The following is a 14,167-nucleotide window of genomic DNA, read 5'->3' on the forward strand; positions in this document are numbered from 1 at the left end:
CACAACTGAGCCAGCCGTAGCATATCAGATGGCTCCTGTTGGCAAACAGTGCCAGCAAGAGGGTATCTCTTAGCCTCTCCTAGAAGCTGAGCTCCATCGTGGAGCCAACAGAAGCTCTGTCACTATGAAAGGAAGCCATATAAAACCCCGACATTTATTTATTTTTTTAATAACCCTTTTATTACCTTTTCCCCTCTCTACAGAACTTGAAAGCTGGTTTACTCTCACAATTTGACTATAAAATATCCATAGCCATCCAGGCAAATCTTCCCTGGGAGAGTTCCCAGACACTACTCGTTTATAATAGATATGACGAAAGAGAGAAACTGAATACAAATGGAGCGTTTGTAGCCATGGTATAAAATATTCAGCAACTAGCAGAGCAGGATGATGTTGAATATCTCTCAGCTGATGAGAGAGCAGGGTGAAGGGGAGCTCCCTGGAGGCAATCCCCATTCTTCTGGAGTTACTTGGTCATTGGTTTTCCTACCTTTACCCCCCTCTAGAGCAAGTGTTTACATTGCCCTACAATCCTGCCAGCCCAAACCAAAAAATCAGGAGGAGGAGGAGAAAAGAAATACAGTTTCCAGCAGACATTCAAGAACTAGAGTGTCTTGTCTGTGGCAGACACAGATATATCAAAGGAGGTATTGCTCGCTTTATGCCCTCCTTCAGGAGACGAGCTAGCTACAGCACGCAGAGACCAGTTGTTGAGTGCAACTCCTTGTCAGGTTGGCCTGATGAGTCAGCATTCAGCTGGGAGCAGATCCCTAGGTCCCTGTTTCCACTGTCAGATTCCTCTTCCTCTCTTTCCAGAGGCATCCTGGGAAGGGGATGCTGTGAGAGGACAGCTTGCTGGGAATACCTACTTGCAAGCAGTGACTCTGAATGTACTCAAACTGCTACTTTTTAGCCTCCTTCCAATTTGTGATCTCACCAGCAGACCCTTTTTTGTTTTTTTTTTGCTGTGTTTTTAGTACAACTCATTACTGCCTACAGGCTTATGGCAGAATTCTGCCTCAAAAAGGGGAGATGACAGAGAGCTCTCCCCACCCTGGCATGTCTCTTAGGTTGGGAGTGTAAGACCGGCAGGTCCTAGGCATCAGGAGATGGGCCTGGTTGAAGATCCTTCTCTTTGCTTGCAGTTTTATACTTCAAGCCTCCTTTCTGCTCTGGTAGTTTCACGGTCTTACCTTGGCCAGTCGCTCTTCCAGAAGTCAGAGAACAGGCTTATTTTCTGGTGTGTGTCCAGCACCTATAAAAATCCTGGAGAATTAAAGGTGCTATTGTGCCAGCTTAGTGCTGTCACAGACCTTATCTGATCACACTAGCTACATCTGGCCTGTGTATAATCAGGATGGGAGGCTTTCAATAAAATCATAAACTACTGTGAGGAACCGTGCTTGGTACTGATTAAGAGGGATTTTAGATCTAAGTCAGTAGAAACAATGAGCCTTGATCACACACACCACTTACGAGAGCATCCAAGTCCAAGAAAGCCACAAGCTGTTGTACAGAAATAATTGGCTTATAAGCAGGTGTCACCACTGGCACCCTCTTCCGGATCAGGAAACACAGACCAGGAAGGCCTGTCATAACAAATTGCTGTTTTTACTTCTTCAACCCAAATTATGCAGCTGGAGCAAAGGTGTGTCTGAGACATTGTAGTGCATGATCACAGTAGGAGATAGTGTTTGCAGAGGTGCCATAGTTGCATCTTGTTTCTGACAAGTGACAGAAATAAGAGCTGTCAGGTCAAGCTGATTGACAGGTACCACCTATGCCAATGTCAAAGTGATCTGAACCATGAAGAAGACCTTTTTGTAATATTCAACATCTTAGCACCCTCTTTCCCACCCAAACCTTGTGGATATATGTATTCTGTTTGTTCAAGTGCTACTGCATACAGTTATACAGCTGCCATCCTGGAAGTAGCTGCCTTGTGTTGCAGATAAAACGTTTGCTTGATACACGAATGCATAGTTCATTTAATCCATGCCATTGTGACCAGTGCAGTAGTTCTACACAACAGAAATTACATCACCGGATTGATTGAGGGGAGGCTGATTTTCCTAATGAGTGTGATTCACTTCCCTCTAGGCCTATGAAAACAAGTTGCAGTTAGAGCTAAGCGAACAGTTTGTAATGAAGAAATGTATTCAGTTTTTATATATATATATATATCCTTTCTTTTTCCACTTATTCAGATGCGTTCTTGGCTTTACGCATTCATCCATCAATAGATGCGTATTTAACTAATGTTCTGTGCAGACGTCAAGCAGCTTGCTGTGGGCTATGGTATGGGGCCTTGGATAAACTGTGGTCTCTTCTAATAGTATCTACTCAGTTCTTCTGGAAGTTAGTCAAATACCATGATCATGAGCAAGTATTATAAATACCTGGCAAGATAACTATATATTTGTAAAGTGTCATTCAAACTCTGTAAGTTCAATAGAGTGGCTCTGAACCAAAGGCTATAGAATGACTTCAATAGAAGCCATTGCTTTTCTAAAGACTCCAGTAAGCTTTGTATTATAGCCAGATGGGACCAATATATTACCTAATCAGAATTTCTGCATAACAAGAGGCAGAGAACTCCCTTCAGTTACTCTTCCTGAAGCCCAGTAAATAATAGGTGTCTACAGCTTGATTGGATGTTGACTCACAAACAGCACCAACAGCATGCTTGTCACAGCTTGCAGATGTGGGACCGAATTGTCCCTAACCCAAAGAGCTTGGCCAAAGACTGCTGTAAAAGCTGGAGAAGACATGGAGAGGAAGAAAAGGCATTCATGTATGGGTTGGCTATATGTCCTTTCTGTTCAATGAATAATATGTCTTCATGTCGATGCAGACATTCTGTTATTACCTTGAATCCAGGTGCACTGATCCTTACCTTTTCTTGTTCCTACCTAATAGTGTGCCACTCAATCAAGTTCCTATTGCAGATAGCTACTGAAATGTTGCCTTCTTCAAAAATCCTCTTCTGCTGTTTTACAAGTCATGATCTGACCATGTTACTGCTGCAGAATTTGTTGGAAAGGATGGCAGGCACCGATTGCTGACACAGATGCCCTGAATGCCCATAGACAATTTTTTCTTCTGCTCACCTAATTTGAGTCACTGTTATTTGTCCTATGGGAAGCTACAACCACTACAACTCCCTTCCCTGCCTCCCAGCTCTGAGCAAAGGATGTTTCCGTTCAGACTTGGCTTACAGCAGCTGCAGCCATGTGCAGAGTTGAATGGCAGTAAGGATGTACTGCAACCTGATCATCTCCTGGGATATTGAGTGCTGCATCAGTTATTCAGGCCCTGAAATCACTAGATACAAAACTTAACAGACACTTAAGAAGAAATGTCTAAGCTCTAAGTGCCTATTTGGATTTTCCTTTAGCGCTCATGGGTCACTCTTCTGTTCTCTTCATGGAGCAGTTTCATAATTGTGTAAGTGGAGGCTGAAGTTGGTGTACCACCAGGGAACCCCCCACCCCCAGGTGCTCTGACAGGATAAAGTTGCGGGGCAGGGGACACAACTGTCTTGTACTACTTACGCAAACATCCCAGCCTCTCTGAACTTCAGCAAGACATGATTGTGCAACATGTATTGAAATGCTTCCCAGAAAACTCAAAAATTCTCAGTGTCAGTCATCACCATTACTTCTAGGAGTGACTGCCTCTCCCAAAGGGAGCTCTTCAGGAAGGACAGGCATCCCAGCACTTGAACCACTGGAGTTTGCACATCCTGGCTAGGAGTTTTACTGTCTCAGCCAGTCCCCTTGAAGTTTCTTGGGGTAAGCATAGCCAGACAGGAAATGGAATGGGAGTCTCTAGTTACAATCCATCCCATCTCAAAGCTGGGAACACAGCAGGCTCTAACAGTCTTCCCAAAGTGCATGAAGAAGCCATCATCCTCCCCAGTTCCTGGGCTTGAAATATTCAGGTTGGATATTAGGAAAAACTTCTTATCCAAAAGAGCAGTGAGGCACTGGCACAGGCTGCCCAAAGAGGTGGTGGGGTCACTGTCCCTGGAGGCATTCAAGAACCATGTGGATGTGGCAGTGAGGGACATGGTCAGTGCGCATGGTGGGGATGGGTTGATGGTTGGACAAGATGATCTTAGAGGTTTTTTCCAACCGTAATGATTCTACAATTCACCTCTCTTTGGGCCAGGCAGAGGTGGAGGTCAGAGACCAGATTTTGAGCAGTGTCTTCAGTTCAACAGGAAGAATGCGTGATCTCAGCTGCTCGTTTCTGCTGTCTTGCCTGCATCGGCATTGCACTAAAGCAGCCCATCTGCTCCAAGCCCTGCAGCTGTGCAGCTGCCCTGTGCTTGGCTCCTGGGGCTGGGTGAAGATGGGAAAATAGGCTGTTAATAGGGATAGAGACAGCATAAGTACATCTGCTTCTGCAGGGTTTTTTTCAGCCTCCTCCTGACACCACTTCTGTCCAGGGGGCTCTGCAAGTCTGCTTCCCCTCTGACCGAGGTCTTTGCAAAGACTGCCCTCAGAAGAGATGCAGGCAGGCTCACCCTGCCTGCCTGTTGTGCTCTTTTAAACCTGGCAGTATGTGTGAAGCAGACTTCTGTTTCCGCTTGTCTGAGAGCAGAGCACAGTGCGTGCTCAGTCTGAGAACTGAGAACAAGAGCTGTGCAAAGGACCCAGCTGTCTCTGGTGGCAAAGATGAAAGGGTCAGTTATCAAAGCTGGGAGAAGATAGAATGTTTGCCTAGAGGCAACTGGGCATGTCACAAAACAGAGGGTGAACGAGGAGCACACAGACCTCAGAGTAACTGTGCTTCACTCTGCTCCTTGAATCTGCAAAATTGGTGGGAATGGTTACTTCCACGTGGTCTCCTTCTTGCTCTGCTCCTTGCATTCCCTTTCTCCCTTGTGTCCAGCTGAGACAGCAGAAGGCACTGTCCTCTGCTCCTCTGCCTATGGAGGGCAGGAGTTCTCCAGGAGAACCCAGTAGCTGAGTGTCTGGATTGAAGGCAACGGGGTCTTGGTGCAGTGGGAACCTTGGCAGAGGGAAGAAGCTTCTAGCCTGATCCCATGGATGCTGTAGCCAAACTGTCCTGTGGGGAAGGATATAGCCTGTTGGCATTGTTCCCTGCAAAATGTGTATGTACTGGAAAGGGGTGTGATTAAGCAAGCTGGCATGATGAATCAGATGTGGAGTTGGCAAAAAGCCTGAGGACTCCTGCTTCTTGTCTTTTTAAATGCCAGACTGTTCTCTCCCTCTGCTCTGTTCTGGCTGCGTATCTGATGGGCCTTTGTTCTTCTGAGATAGCATTAATTTAACGTTATGGAATGTGGGTGGGGTTTTGTTTTGTTTTGTTTTTGGATTTCTTAAACCATATCCTGTTGTCAATGGGCAGGAAAGCCTGCCACTGGTCAGAGAGAACCTCCAAGGGAATTTTCCCTGAAAAGGGGTGGCAGGATTTTACTTTGCACACACAGCATCAAAGATGAATGTCTTGTATCGTTCATCTCTGTATGCCGACACTTTCTCTAATTAGACCATGGATCAAATGAGCAAAGAAGCTCAAGCATAGCTTCACTGTAAGTCTGCTCCTACCATATCACCATCTGCTCTCCGTGTACACAGGCAGGTGGGGATGTCCTAGAGAGAAGGAACTGTAGCTGTAGTCTGCCTGCTTCCCTCCCATTAGCACTTCCATTCCTCATCACTTAAGTAAGGCATGATGGTGCTGCTGCATTTACCCACTGCCCGCATGACCCAGGTCTCCCCCAAGCATGTCACCCCAGGTTGCCTGCCATCTGTCCACTTTGCCTGTCACCGTTGTCTCTCCGCTGATCCGTTCCCTCCATCCCAACATTCATATCCATGCCAAGCGGGTCAGATAGTGATGGATCATAGATCACTCTGTGCAGTTGGCCTTGTAGTCAGGGGGTATAGCTTCAAACCCATCCTTATTTTATGGTAGTTTGGAAGGTCAGGGGTGGAAATGTGTTTTTTCTCTAATTTTTTAAATCCACAGTAAAATCCAAGAAAATTCCACGTAGCAAGATTTAACTGATTTTCACTGGTTTGCTACAGGGGAAACATTGCCAAGCAAAACTTATCATATTGCTATTTATTCTCAGAAAGTCCCAACCGCAGCAGGGAACTAGAGACTTTGATTCCCCTGATCCCTTTTATCAGTCTCTGCAGCATAACGCAGCTGGAAGAGAATCCCGTAGCAATTAGCAGGCCTGTGACACGGCGCTGAACGTGCTTAATGTCTCTCTAAAGCTAAAGGGGATGCCTTGCAAGTAGAGCTGGGATAGCTGCGCTTTCCAAACTCTGACCAAGACTCTGTTTCCTCAGTATTAATGAGCTCTCTGAACTCTCCTGCTTTGATTTTGCTGACACAGTGGAAGGGGTCTGGGTAGTGACCCGTAGTCACAGAGGACCCTGCACACCAAGCTGGGATCAGTTAAAGACACATTGAGGCAAAGTTTCTGTGGAACTGGGAGTGGAAAGCAGCCAAGGAACTTTAATTGCCTTATTCCACATATATTAACGTACGAAGCATCATTAGGTACTGTGAAGGAATAAATATATCCTATCATGGCACAAAGACAAGACATTCTTGAGAATTATGACTCAGTAACAAGCTGATATTATTTCTCTGTCTCTATCAGTGCCGCAGTTGTTTTTCTGCTGTCTGCTTCCCAGCTCTCAGAGCAGTAACTTTTCCCCACAGCACTCTAACTGAGAACACCAGCCTGATACTGACTGCTCTTCATTAGCATCCATTTAAATGAGAAAGGGAAAGGGAGAGGCGGGTATTTGTTCCGGGGATTATGAGCAGTAATAGATTCTTTCTGGGGACTTTTGTTCACTTCTGGGATTTGCCCGCGCTAAGCTTTGGACTTGTACTTTGTGATCAGTGGTGTTACACTAAACCACACTTAAGGAAGTGCTTAAAGTCCCTGTAAGAAAGATAAGGGCTCTTTTCTCCCTAGCCTGGCTTTAGCCCTGACATTAGGTCTGCAAATGACTCTGCCAGGCTCTATAAGGTCTGAGTTCTCTCTGCCTTGGGCACCTCCTGCCACAAATCTGTTTCATCTCATCTCAATTTATCTCGCCTACAGCTGTAATGCCCCGGGGACTCTCTGCTCTGGATTCCCCTCTCTGGCTGGCTTCAGCTGGGGACCAAACCCAAACTGTGGCTGCAGCTAGAGCTCTGTAGGTACCTGATCCCCTGGGATAGCCCCATCCCACAGCAGGGACACTGCAGGAAGGCAGCGGGGAGCCATGGTGAGATCGGCCTGAGCCCACAGCCACCCCAGCTCCCAGCTGTGAATCCTAGCAGCCTTTCCAATGCAGCCCACGGAGCTCTGCCGTGCCTGGCACAGCACTCTGCCTCTCGGTGCTCAGCGTTGTCCTCCCTTTGCTTTCTGGTTGTTCTCTTCCTGGCTTCCACCCAAAATGAGCTGCGTGCCCACCTCTGCACACAGCAGCCTGTCCCCACCCCGCTTTCCCTCTCCCAGCTGCCCCACAGAAAGCTCTTGAAGCCTGCTCTGCCATCCCACACAGACTATGCCCATGGTATTGCCCTTGCAGACCCTGCTTCCCTCCCAGTGCCGCCTGTGCTGGTTCCTCCAGATCCACGCTGCTATTCAGCATGACAGTGAAATCTCCATCCCACGGAAAATGAGAGGAGACCTTTTCTTCTTGTGAGAAGGTAACATTTAAAGGCATCCCTTGGGCTACTCTATCTGGCAGCCCAGCTGGTGCTCTTTTGTGTGAGTGCCACTCTTGAAATGCCAACTTTGGTCTTAAAGGCAGTCAGTAGAAGGCAGGGCTTGCTCCCACTGTAATTGATTCCTCACTGGCCTTTATTCTCGCTTTTGTTTGGGAAGAAGGAATAATACAGATTGCAAGAGAAATGTGAATATTTTCTTGTTTGGGGAGAGGTAACAATAGGATTGTCAGTGTCCTGGAATTTTTCTTGTGTTTTTCTGTCTCTGGTCAGCTGGAGAGATTCAGCAGCAGATACGTGGCCTGTCTTTGTGTGTGTGCCTCACCACCAGGTGCCATTAGGAAATGCCAGACACATCTTATGTAGGAGATGGGGAAAGAGCAATGACTAAACAAATAGGTAACAAGACTGCCAGCTGGCTTTGAACTCCGATACAGGAAACTGGGCGTGATTGTAGTATAAAACCAGATGGGGCTGAAGCTTCATCCATATGTAGTTTGAAGAGCTGGCATCTTTGCCATTCCTCCCAGAAGCACATTCTCAGTGATGACGTTCCTGGAGAAGGGAGGTTTTGTGGTGCTTTCCCAGCCTCTGAAAGGCTTTGTAATTTAGCTGGGATTGCATGTATGCTGTGAGCAGCAGATCTGACCTTCCTTTGCGACTCTGACTGATTTGTAAGACAGTCGTGAACACATTGTTTGGCTGTTTTGACCCTCAGTTTTCCCTGTCTAGACAGGTATGGTGAAAGATGGCATGTTGTGGGCAGAGAAGGAAGTTTGCTTTCCAATTTCAAACTCCTTGAATAACGCCTGCTTTTGTTCAGTATTGTTCTGCTGGAGAATTTGGGGGCTAAAAGGTTGAATGCTGCAAGGCTGTCAGTGAGGACATGCTCAGGCTCAGTTTGGGTTCAGGCCAGGTATTCACAGCCAGTGCTTTGGGGGCACTAATTTGCATTCCAGATGCTTCTATGAGTACCTTTATATCTCACCTTCACTTTCATCCCAGGGCACACCAGAGTTCATTTGCTGCTTGATTTGTCCCACTGCTGGCTGCTCAGCCAGGCTCTGGTGTGCTGGATCCTAGCTGCCATCCCTGCGTGAGGCTAGAATGGACATGAGTTTATTTTAACTCTTGCTTGCTGGCAGCTCCATATCAATTCTTCATTTAGTCTCAGTCCCTCGACTCACCAGCTCTGACTGCTGTAATTAGCTGCTCTGAACATGCTCCTGTTGACAATGATCTGTGGGGTTATGGAGATCCAGTGTGGGCTATCAGTTTGGCCAAGGGCCCCAGTGAGGACTAGGTATCCTTCCTACTGAGGCTTCCCTTGTAGGTTTCTCCTGAGGGTAGGGAGGGCACCGAGAAGCCAATGGCTTAAAACTGGTTTTGCCAGAGACTCCCATGGAGACCCACGTTCACGGGAGGGAGATCCCACTTGCTTACTTCTGCCTCTCTGAGGTTGTGCAGTGGCAGATGATCAAAAGAGGAACAAGATATGTTACTCCTCATGGATCATGGTGCATATCCTAAGTGCGAAACTCAGAACCACTGGGGAAGGAAATTGATATCTTTGATATCCTAAAATTTCCAGACAGACAGATGTTTTTCCATCCTTCTCTCATTCATCTTTGAGTCACAGGAGTTTAAAAGGAGGTATTAGCTCTGCAGGCTGACCAGAAAGCATCCCAGGTGGTGGGATGTCCCCCTCCCTTCCTGCTGTCTTGCCCTCTCCCTGTTCAGTCAGGTCTTCATCTATTTGTCTCAGCCAGCCTTAATGCTAGTGCTTCTGAATATTTCCAGTCAATAACCATGCCCGTCTTTTATCAGTTCACTAAATTATACACATACTTCATTCTTTTAACCTTTTCTTGTAAGTCAGCCACTCAGAATCTAAACATTTCATCATCTTTATTATGCATCTCTGAACTCCTTGTGATGTATCTTGCTCTCTGTCAGCAAGGCACTCAGCAGGAGTACTTCCAGGTCCCTGTCCTTCATACAATACCCCTAGGGCTGATGTGCCAAGAAGGAAGGATTTCAGAAAATTGCATAGGAAGGAGGTTATCTAGGAAAGTCACTCTCTCTGTCCTTTTCTCGCTGCTCCCAGAAAGCCATACCCAGGCAGGAAGGCAGCACCCCAAATGTGGGTAGACTATGGATGTTTAAGTAAGGGTTGTTATTGCCTCCCTGCTCTCAGGGGTAATATGTCTGTGTATATCAGAAACACTGATGAGCAAGAGAGTGACTAGAGTCCTGATTGATTTTTTGGTTCATCATTGAAAAAAAGAACGTGTTTCAGTTTAACCCTGAACGAATGTTTAAAAATGTTTTTATTGAAACAAAAAAAGAAAAAAAAAAAGAAAGTCAGTTGGGGAGGTTTACTAAAAAGACACAGTAGGTAGACAAAGAGTTTCATTTGTGGGTAGAGGGGGAATGTGACACTCTTCAAAGTGAAAACTGGAAATGCTTTCAGATTTGTTGGCTTTGTTTTTGTTTTAGTGGCAGAGAAAACCTTTTGGGAATTGTTTGATGGAAAGGGCTTAAAGCCAGTGCTGATTCACAGTGTGTTTGTGTCCCTCTGACAATGTGGGGGCGGGCATGAGAGGCAATGCTGCACAGCACCAGCAAAGCACATTTGTGTGCTTCAGGTCAAGTAACCAGGACAAGTGGCTGCTGAGGACATAGGTGATATTTCTGATGGCCAGGGTCAGGAAAAGGCTGTAAACTAAATATGCCACATGACAGTGGTGGAAGGGGAAAGGGGAATGTGTCCTAGTACTCCCAGTTCAAGTGGGTTGTGGACAAACTGGTGCAGATCCAACAGAGAGAGAGAGTCATCAGGATGGAACAAGAGCAGAAATGCTAGGGAAGAGAGGTTGAGGGAGCTGGGCTTGCTCCATCAGGCAAAGAGGAGGCTGCTACCAGCCCTTGACCACCAACTATTTGAAAGGTAATTACAAAGGTCATGGACCCAAACTCTTATCAGTAGTATTAGACAATATAACAGGGAACATCAGCCTCCAGTGGCACCACTGGGGGTCCATGCTGGACTTAGCCAGACAAAACCATGCTGTCCTGGTCTAGAACTGGAAACAGCTTCAGGCCAGAGGTTGGACAAGACACCTGTGTAGGTTCCTTGCAACTAGCCTATCTGCCACCTGCTATCTGCAAGGCTGCAAGGCCACACAGCCATGCTACAGACTGCTTCTTCCTCTTCTTTTCCTCTGTCTTCATCAGAGTATGCATCCTCCTTTGGAGAGCCCAGGTAGATGAAATACTGCCAGTGAGACATGCTTGTCAACTCAGGAGAAGAAGCTGTGCCGAGGGTCAGCCCAGCAGATTGGGTTTCCTGCACGCCCTGTGTCACTAGCACGGAATTTCTCTCCTACAGGCTCCTTGAATCTGCTGGTTCGCGTGCGGAACAAGCGGGCCATCGACACCCAGGTGTGGTCACTCAGCGGGAACCGGGGGAACATGTGGCAGCAAGCACACGTGCCCATCAACCCTCCTGGGCCCTTCCAGGTAAGTCAGGGCCACAGCCAACGAGCTGCATACCACCTACCCCCTCCATATGCTGTGGAAGCTCTGCACCCCCAGGGTCGCTGAGGCAAGGCAACAGCTTAGTGCATGCACAGAGGTCAGAGGTGACTTTGAGTGCTGGATGCTTCTCATAGCATGTTCTACAAGAGCTCACCCCAACTATCCCTCTGATTTAGGAGTGTAGGGTGCCTTGCAAATGTGAACTGGGCACACTGTGTGTGCTTGTTGAGTTGTTTATGAATACCAGGAAGGTGTGTGGCTTTGACACCAGATGTTTTACCGCGGGTGCCCTTGCCCAACAGGCTGCTTGGCTGTTGTAGGGTTGTTTGTGAGATCTGGGGCTGTGCAGGCTGGTACAATGTGGTACTGTGGCAAAATGCCCAGCACGCTTTTGGGTACTATAAAAAAATAAATAAGAATTCAGTTACTCTTGAGAGTGCTGTTCAGTGTCAGTTTTGCTATTGCAAGGTACTTAATAAAGCAGAACTCTGCATGCTCATTTATTACACAGCAGACAGTGCGCTGAGGTTGATTCTCTACTGTATGGGACTCAATGCTCCAAATCCTATGAGTGCTGGAGAAACAGGGAGAAGCCGTTCACAGGGGAACCTAGTAAGAGATGGTCTGCACCTTGCATAGGAAGGAAGCACGTCTTCCACAGCTTCACACTGGGCTCTGCCCCATGCTCTGATTGCAGATCATCTTCGAAGGTGTCCGGGGCACGAGCTATGAGGGGGACATTGCCATTGATGACGTCACTCTGAAAAAGGGAGACTGTCCGAGGAAGCCAATTGGACCAAATAAGGGTAAGAGTGTGCATGCCTCAGAGGAAAATGAGCCAGTGGGAGTGCATAGTTGAATGCTTGTACTAGGGATGTTCCCCTAATTTCAGTGCACATTGGTGTATTTATGGGACTCAACAAAGCAGACTCTATCACTAGAAGTTAGGAGAGGGCATGTCAGACTTTTAACTCATTCTTTGTAGTCGTGAGTCAGCAAGAGTTCAGAGGAACAACCGGATCCTGTGGGGGCTGTGCTGCCAGACACTAGCATGCTGAAGACCACAACAGTGTGGGGGTCTGGGGGTGTCACCCCCGGTCGCTAAAGGCATTCCAGAAAATGAGTCAACTTCATTCTTACTGAGGTTGGGGCCATAACAAGGTACATGAGCAGTATGCAAGTGTTAGTCTTTGGGTGGGAATCACTAGTGTGCCTTGTGCCTTAGCCCTGCCTGTGTCCTCAATGACATAACCAGATGAGCAGGAGGAAAAAAAAAATCATTGAGAAAGAGCTCCTGTCAACAATTTTCATAATTCCAATGGTAAAAGGGAAAACAAAACATCAAAACAGTCAGAATACCCTAAAAATTTTCAAATTTCCAACGTAGTTAAAGGTCCTTAGATGGCCAAACTTTAACCAGACCCCAAAGAGAACCTTTTCCTTGGCTAAAGTTGAATCATCCGGGGAGAAAGGGTTGAATTGCAAAAGTAACCAAGATTCAGCATTTTTGGCCTGGAAAAGAAATAATCTGGGGAAGTCCTGAAAATGTCCAGGGAAGAGTATAAAGACCCTTCATTGTATCTGGGATGTGCTTCGTGATTTGGGGTGTGAGGAGAGACAGTGTCTGCTGTGCACTGACTTGTTTGATGAGATCTGCATCTTTCCCATCACTAATTTCTCTCTCTCTCTCTCCTTGGCTGGCAGCGGTTGCTCTTCCAGGAAATGGTGTCCCAGCCCAGTATGGCCCTTGTCTTTGCGGCCCATTGACTTTCTTCCTTTACATGCTTCTCAGATGATGGCAAGTGAGCGCTCCTGTCTTCAGACCGAGACATTCCTGCTCCTTTCCTACTCAGCCACCTCTGCTCCTCTTCCTCCCCTCCTCACTGGCACACCAAAGTGTCCATACGTTACCAAAGACTGACAGGCATGACCACGCAAAGGGATCTGGTTCAGAACTGGAGCACTCCTTGAGAAAGTCATAATGTCTAAGACAAAATTAAAAAATAAAGACAATTTTTTTTAAAAAGCACGTGCACAAGAGAGTGAGAGAAAGAGAGGAAGGAAGGAAACAGAAACACAGGAAAGAAGGAATTAAAGACAAAAAAAAGAATGAAGAAATGTGAAGAGCAAATGAAGGAGGAAAAAACTACCACTATATTTCCTTGGGAATGTCGGACAGGGCTTCCTCAGGGAAGTGGGAACTTGTTTTAAACAAACAAACAAAAATATATTAAAGCACAAATTTCTACCAGAACAGTTACCTTCTTTACAGCAGAGCCCGCAGCTTAGTGGACAATATATCGCAGCCTTCTCCTCAGCCCACCGTGCTCTCCCACTGGCTGGGGCTGCCCTGCAGTGACGCAGCAGCCGCCCCACAGGCCAGTGGCCAGAGCACCTTGCCTCGTCCGCATGTGCTTCAGTGTCTCCATCCGTCCACCCTCCAGGCTCTCATGTATTTAATTGCCCCCTGTGCAGTTTGCTTTGGCCTGCGCTGCTGTCCAATCCCCACCTTTCTATGCTTCTCGCCCGCCAGCCTGAAGAAGTGGAGCAGGAGTGGGTCCATCCCATGGATCCCACTGAATGGTGGAGGAGACACGACCGGATCCAGCTGCAGTGCAGGCCCCCAAATGCCTCTTTCTCTCTCTCATTACTTCTTGCTGGGTGGAGAAACTATGAGAGCAGATCTGAGCTGCAGGCAGAAAGGTCTCTTAGTGGGGTGGGGTGGGAAGGGAAGGGGGGAGCAATTACACATTGACTTCTCTCTATGTTGGGATGAGAGCTGTCTCAGCCCTAAGCCCAGCGTTGCTTCTCTGTCTCTCTTTCATTAGTTATTTATTCTAGTCTTTAACTCCACTGCTTAACTTCCCCCAGCTCAAGCTTTTTGGATGATGGAAGGAGTCAGGCATGTCAGCCT

General features: G+C 47.1%; 1 protein-coding gene across 3 annotated transcripts in view; it reads left to right on the forward strand.

Annotated features, from left to right (window-relative positions):
* Nucleotides 1-13,504, forward strand: part of MDGA1 (MAM domain containing glycosylphosphatidylinositol anchor 1) — a 126,915-nt gene extending 113,411 nt beyond the window's left edge. For 2 of the 3 annotated variants that reach the window (XM_021391445.1, XM_021391447.1), the window contains exons 15-17: nt 11,105-11,235; nt 11,951-12,059; nt 12,958-13,504. In XM_021391445.1, the coding sequence (XP_021247120.1) occupies nt 11,105-11,235; nt 11,951-12,059; nt 12,958-13,049 (332 nt within the window). In that variant the 3' untranslated portion in view covers nt 13,050-13,504. The remainder of the gene's footprint in view (nt 1-11,104; nt 11,236-11,950; nt 12,060-12,957) is intronic. The other variant, XM_021391446.1, reaches the window with a different exon arrangement.

Source organism: Numida meleagris, chromosome 3 (genome assembly GCF_002078875.1).
Source record: "Numida meleagris isolate 19003 breed g44 Domestic line chromosome 3, NumMel1.0, whole genome shotgun sequence".
NCBI classification, from domain to species: domain Eukaryota; kingdom Metazoa; phylum Chordata; class Aves; order Galliformes; family Numididae; genus Numida; species Numida meleagris.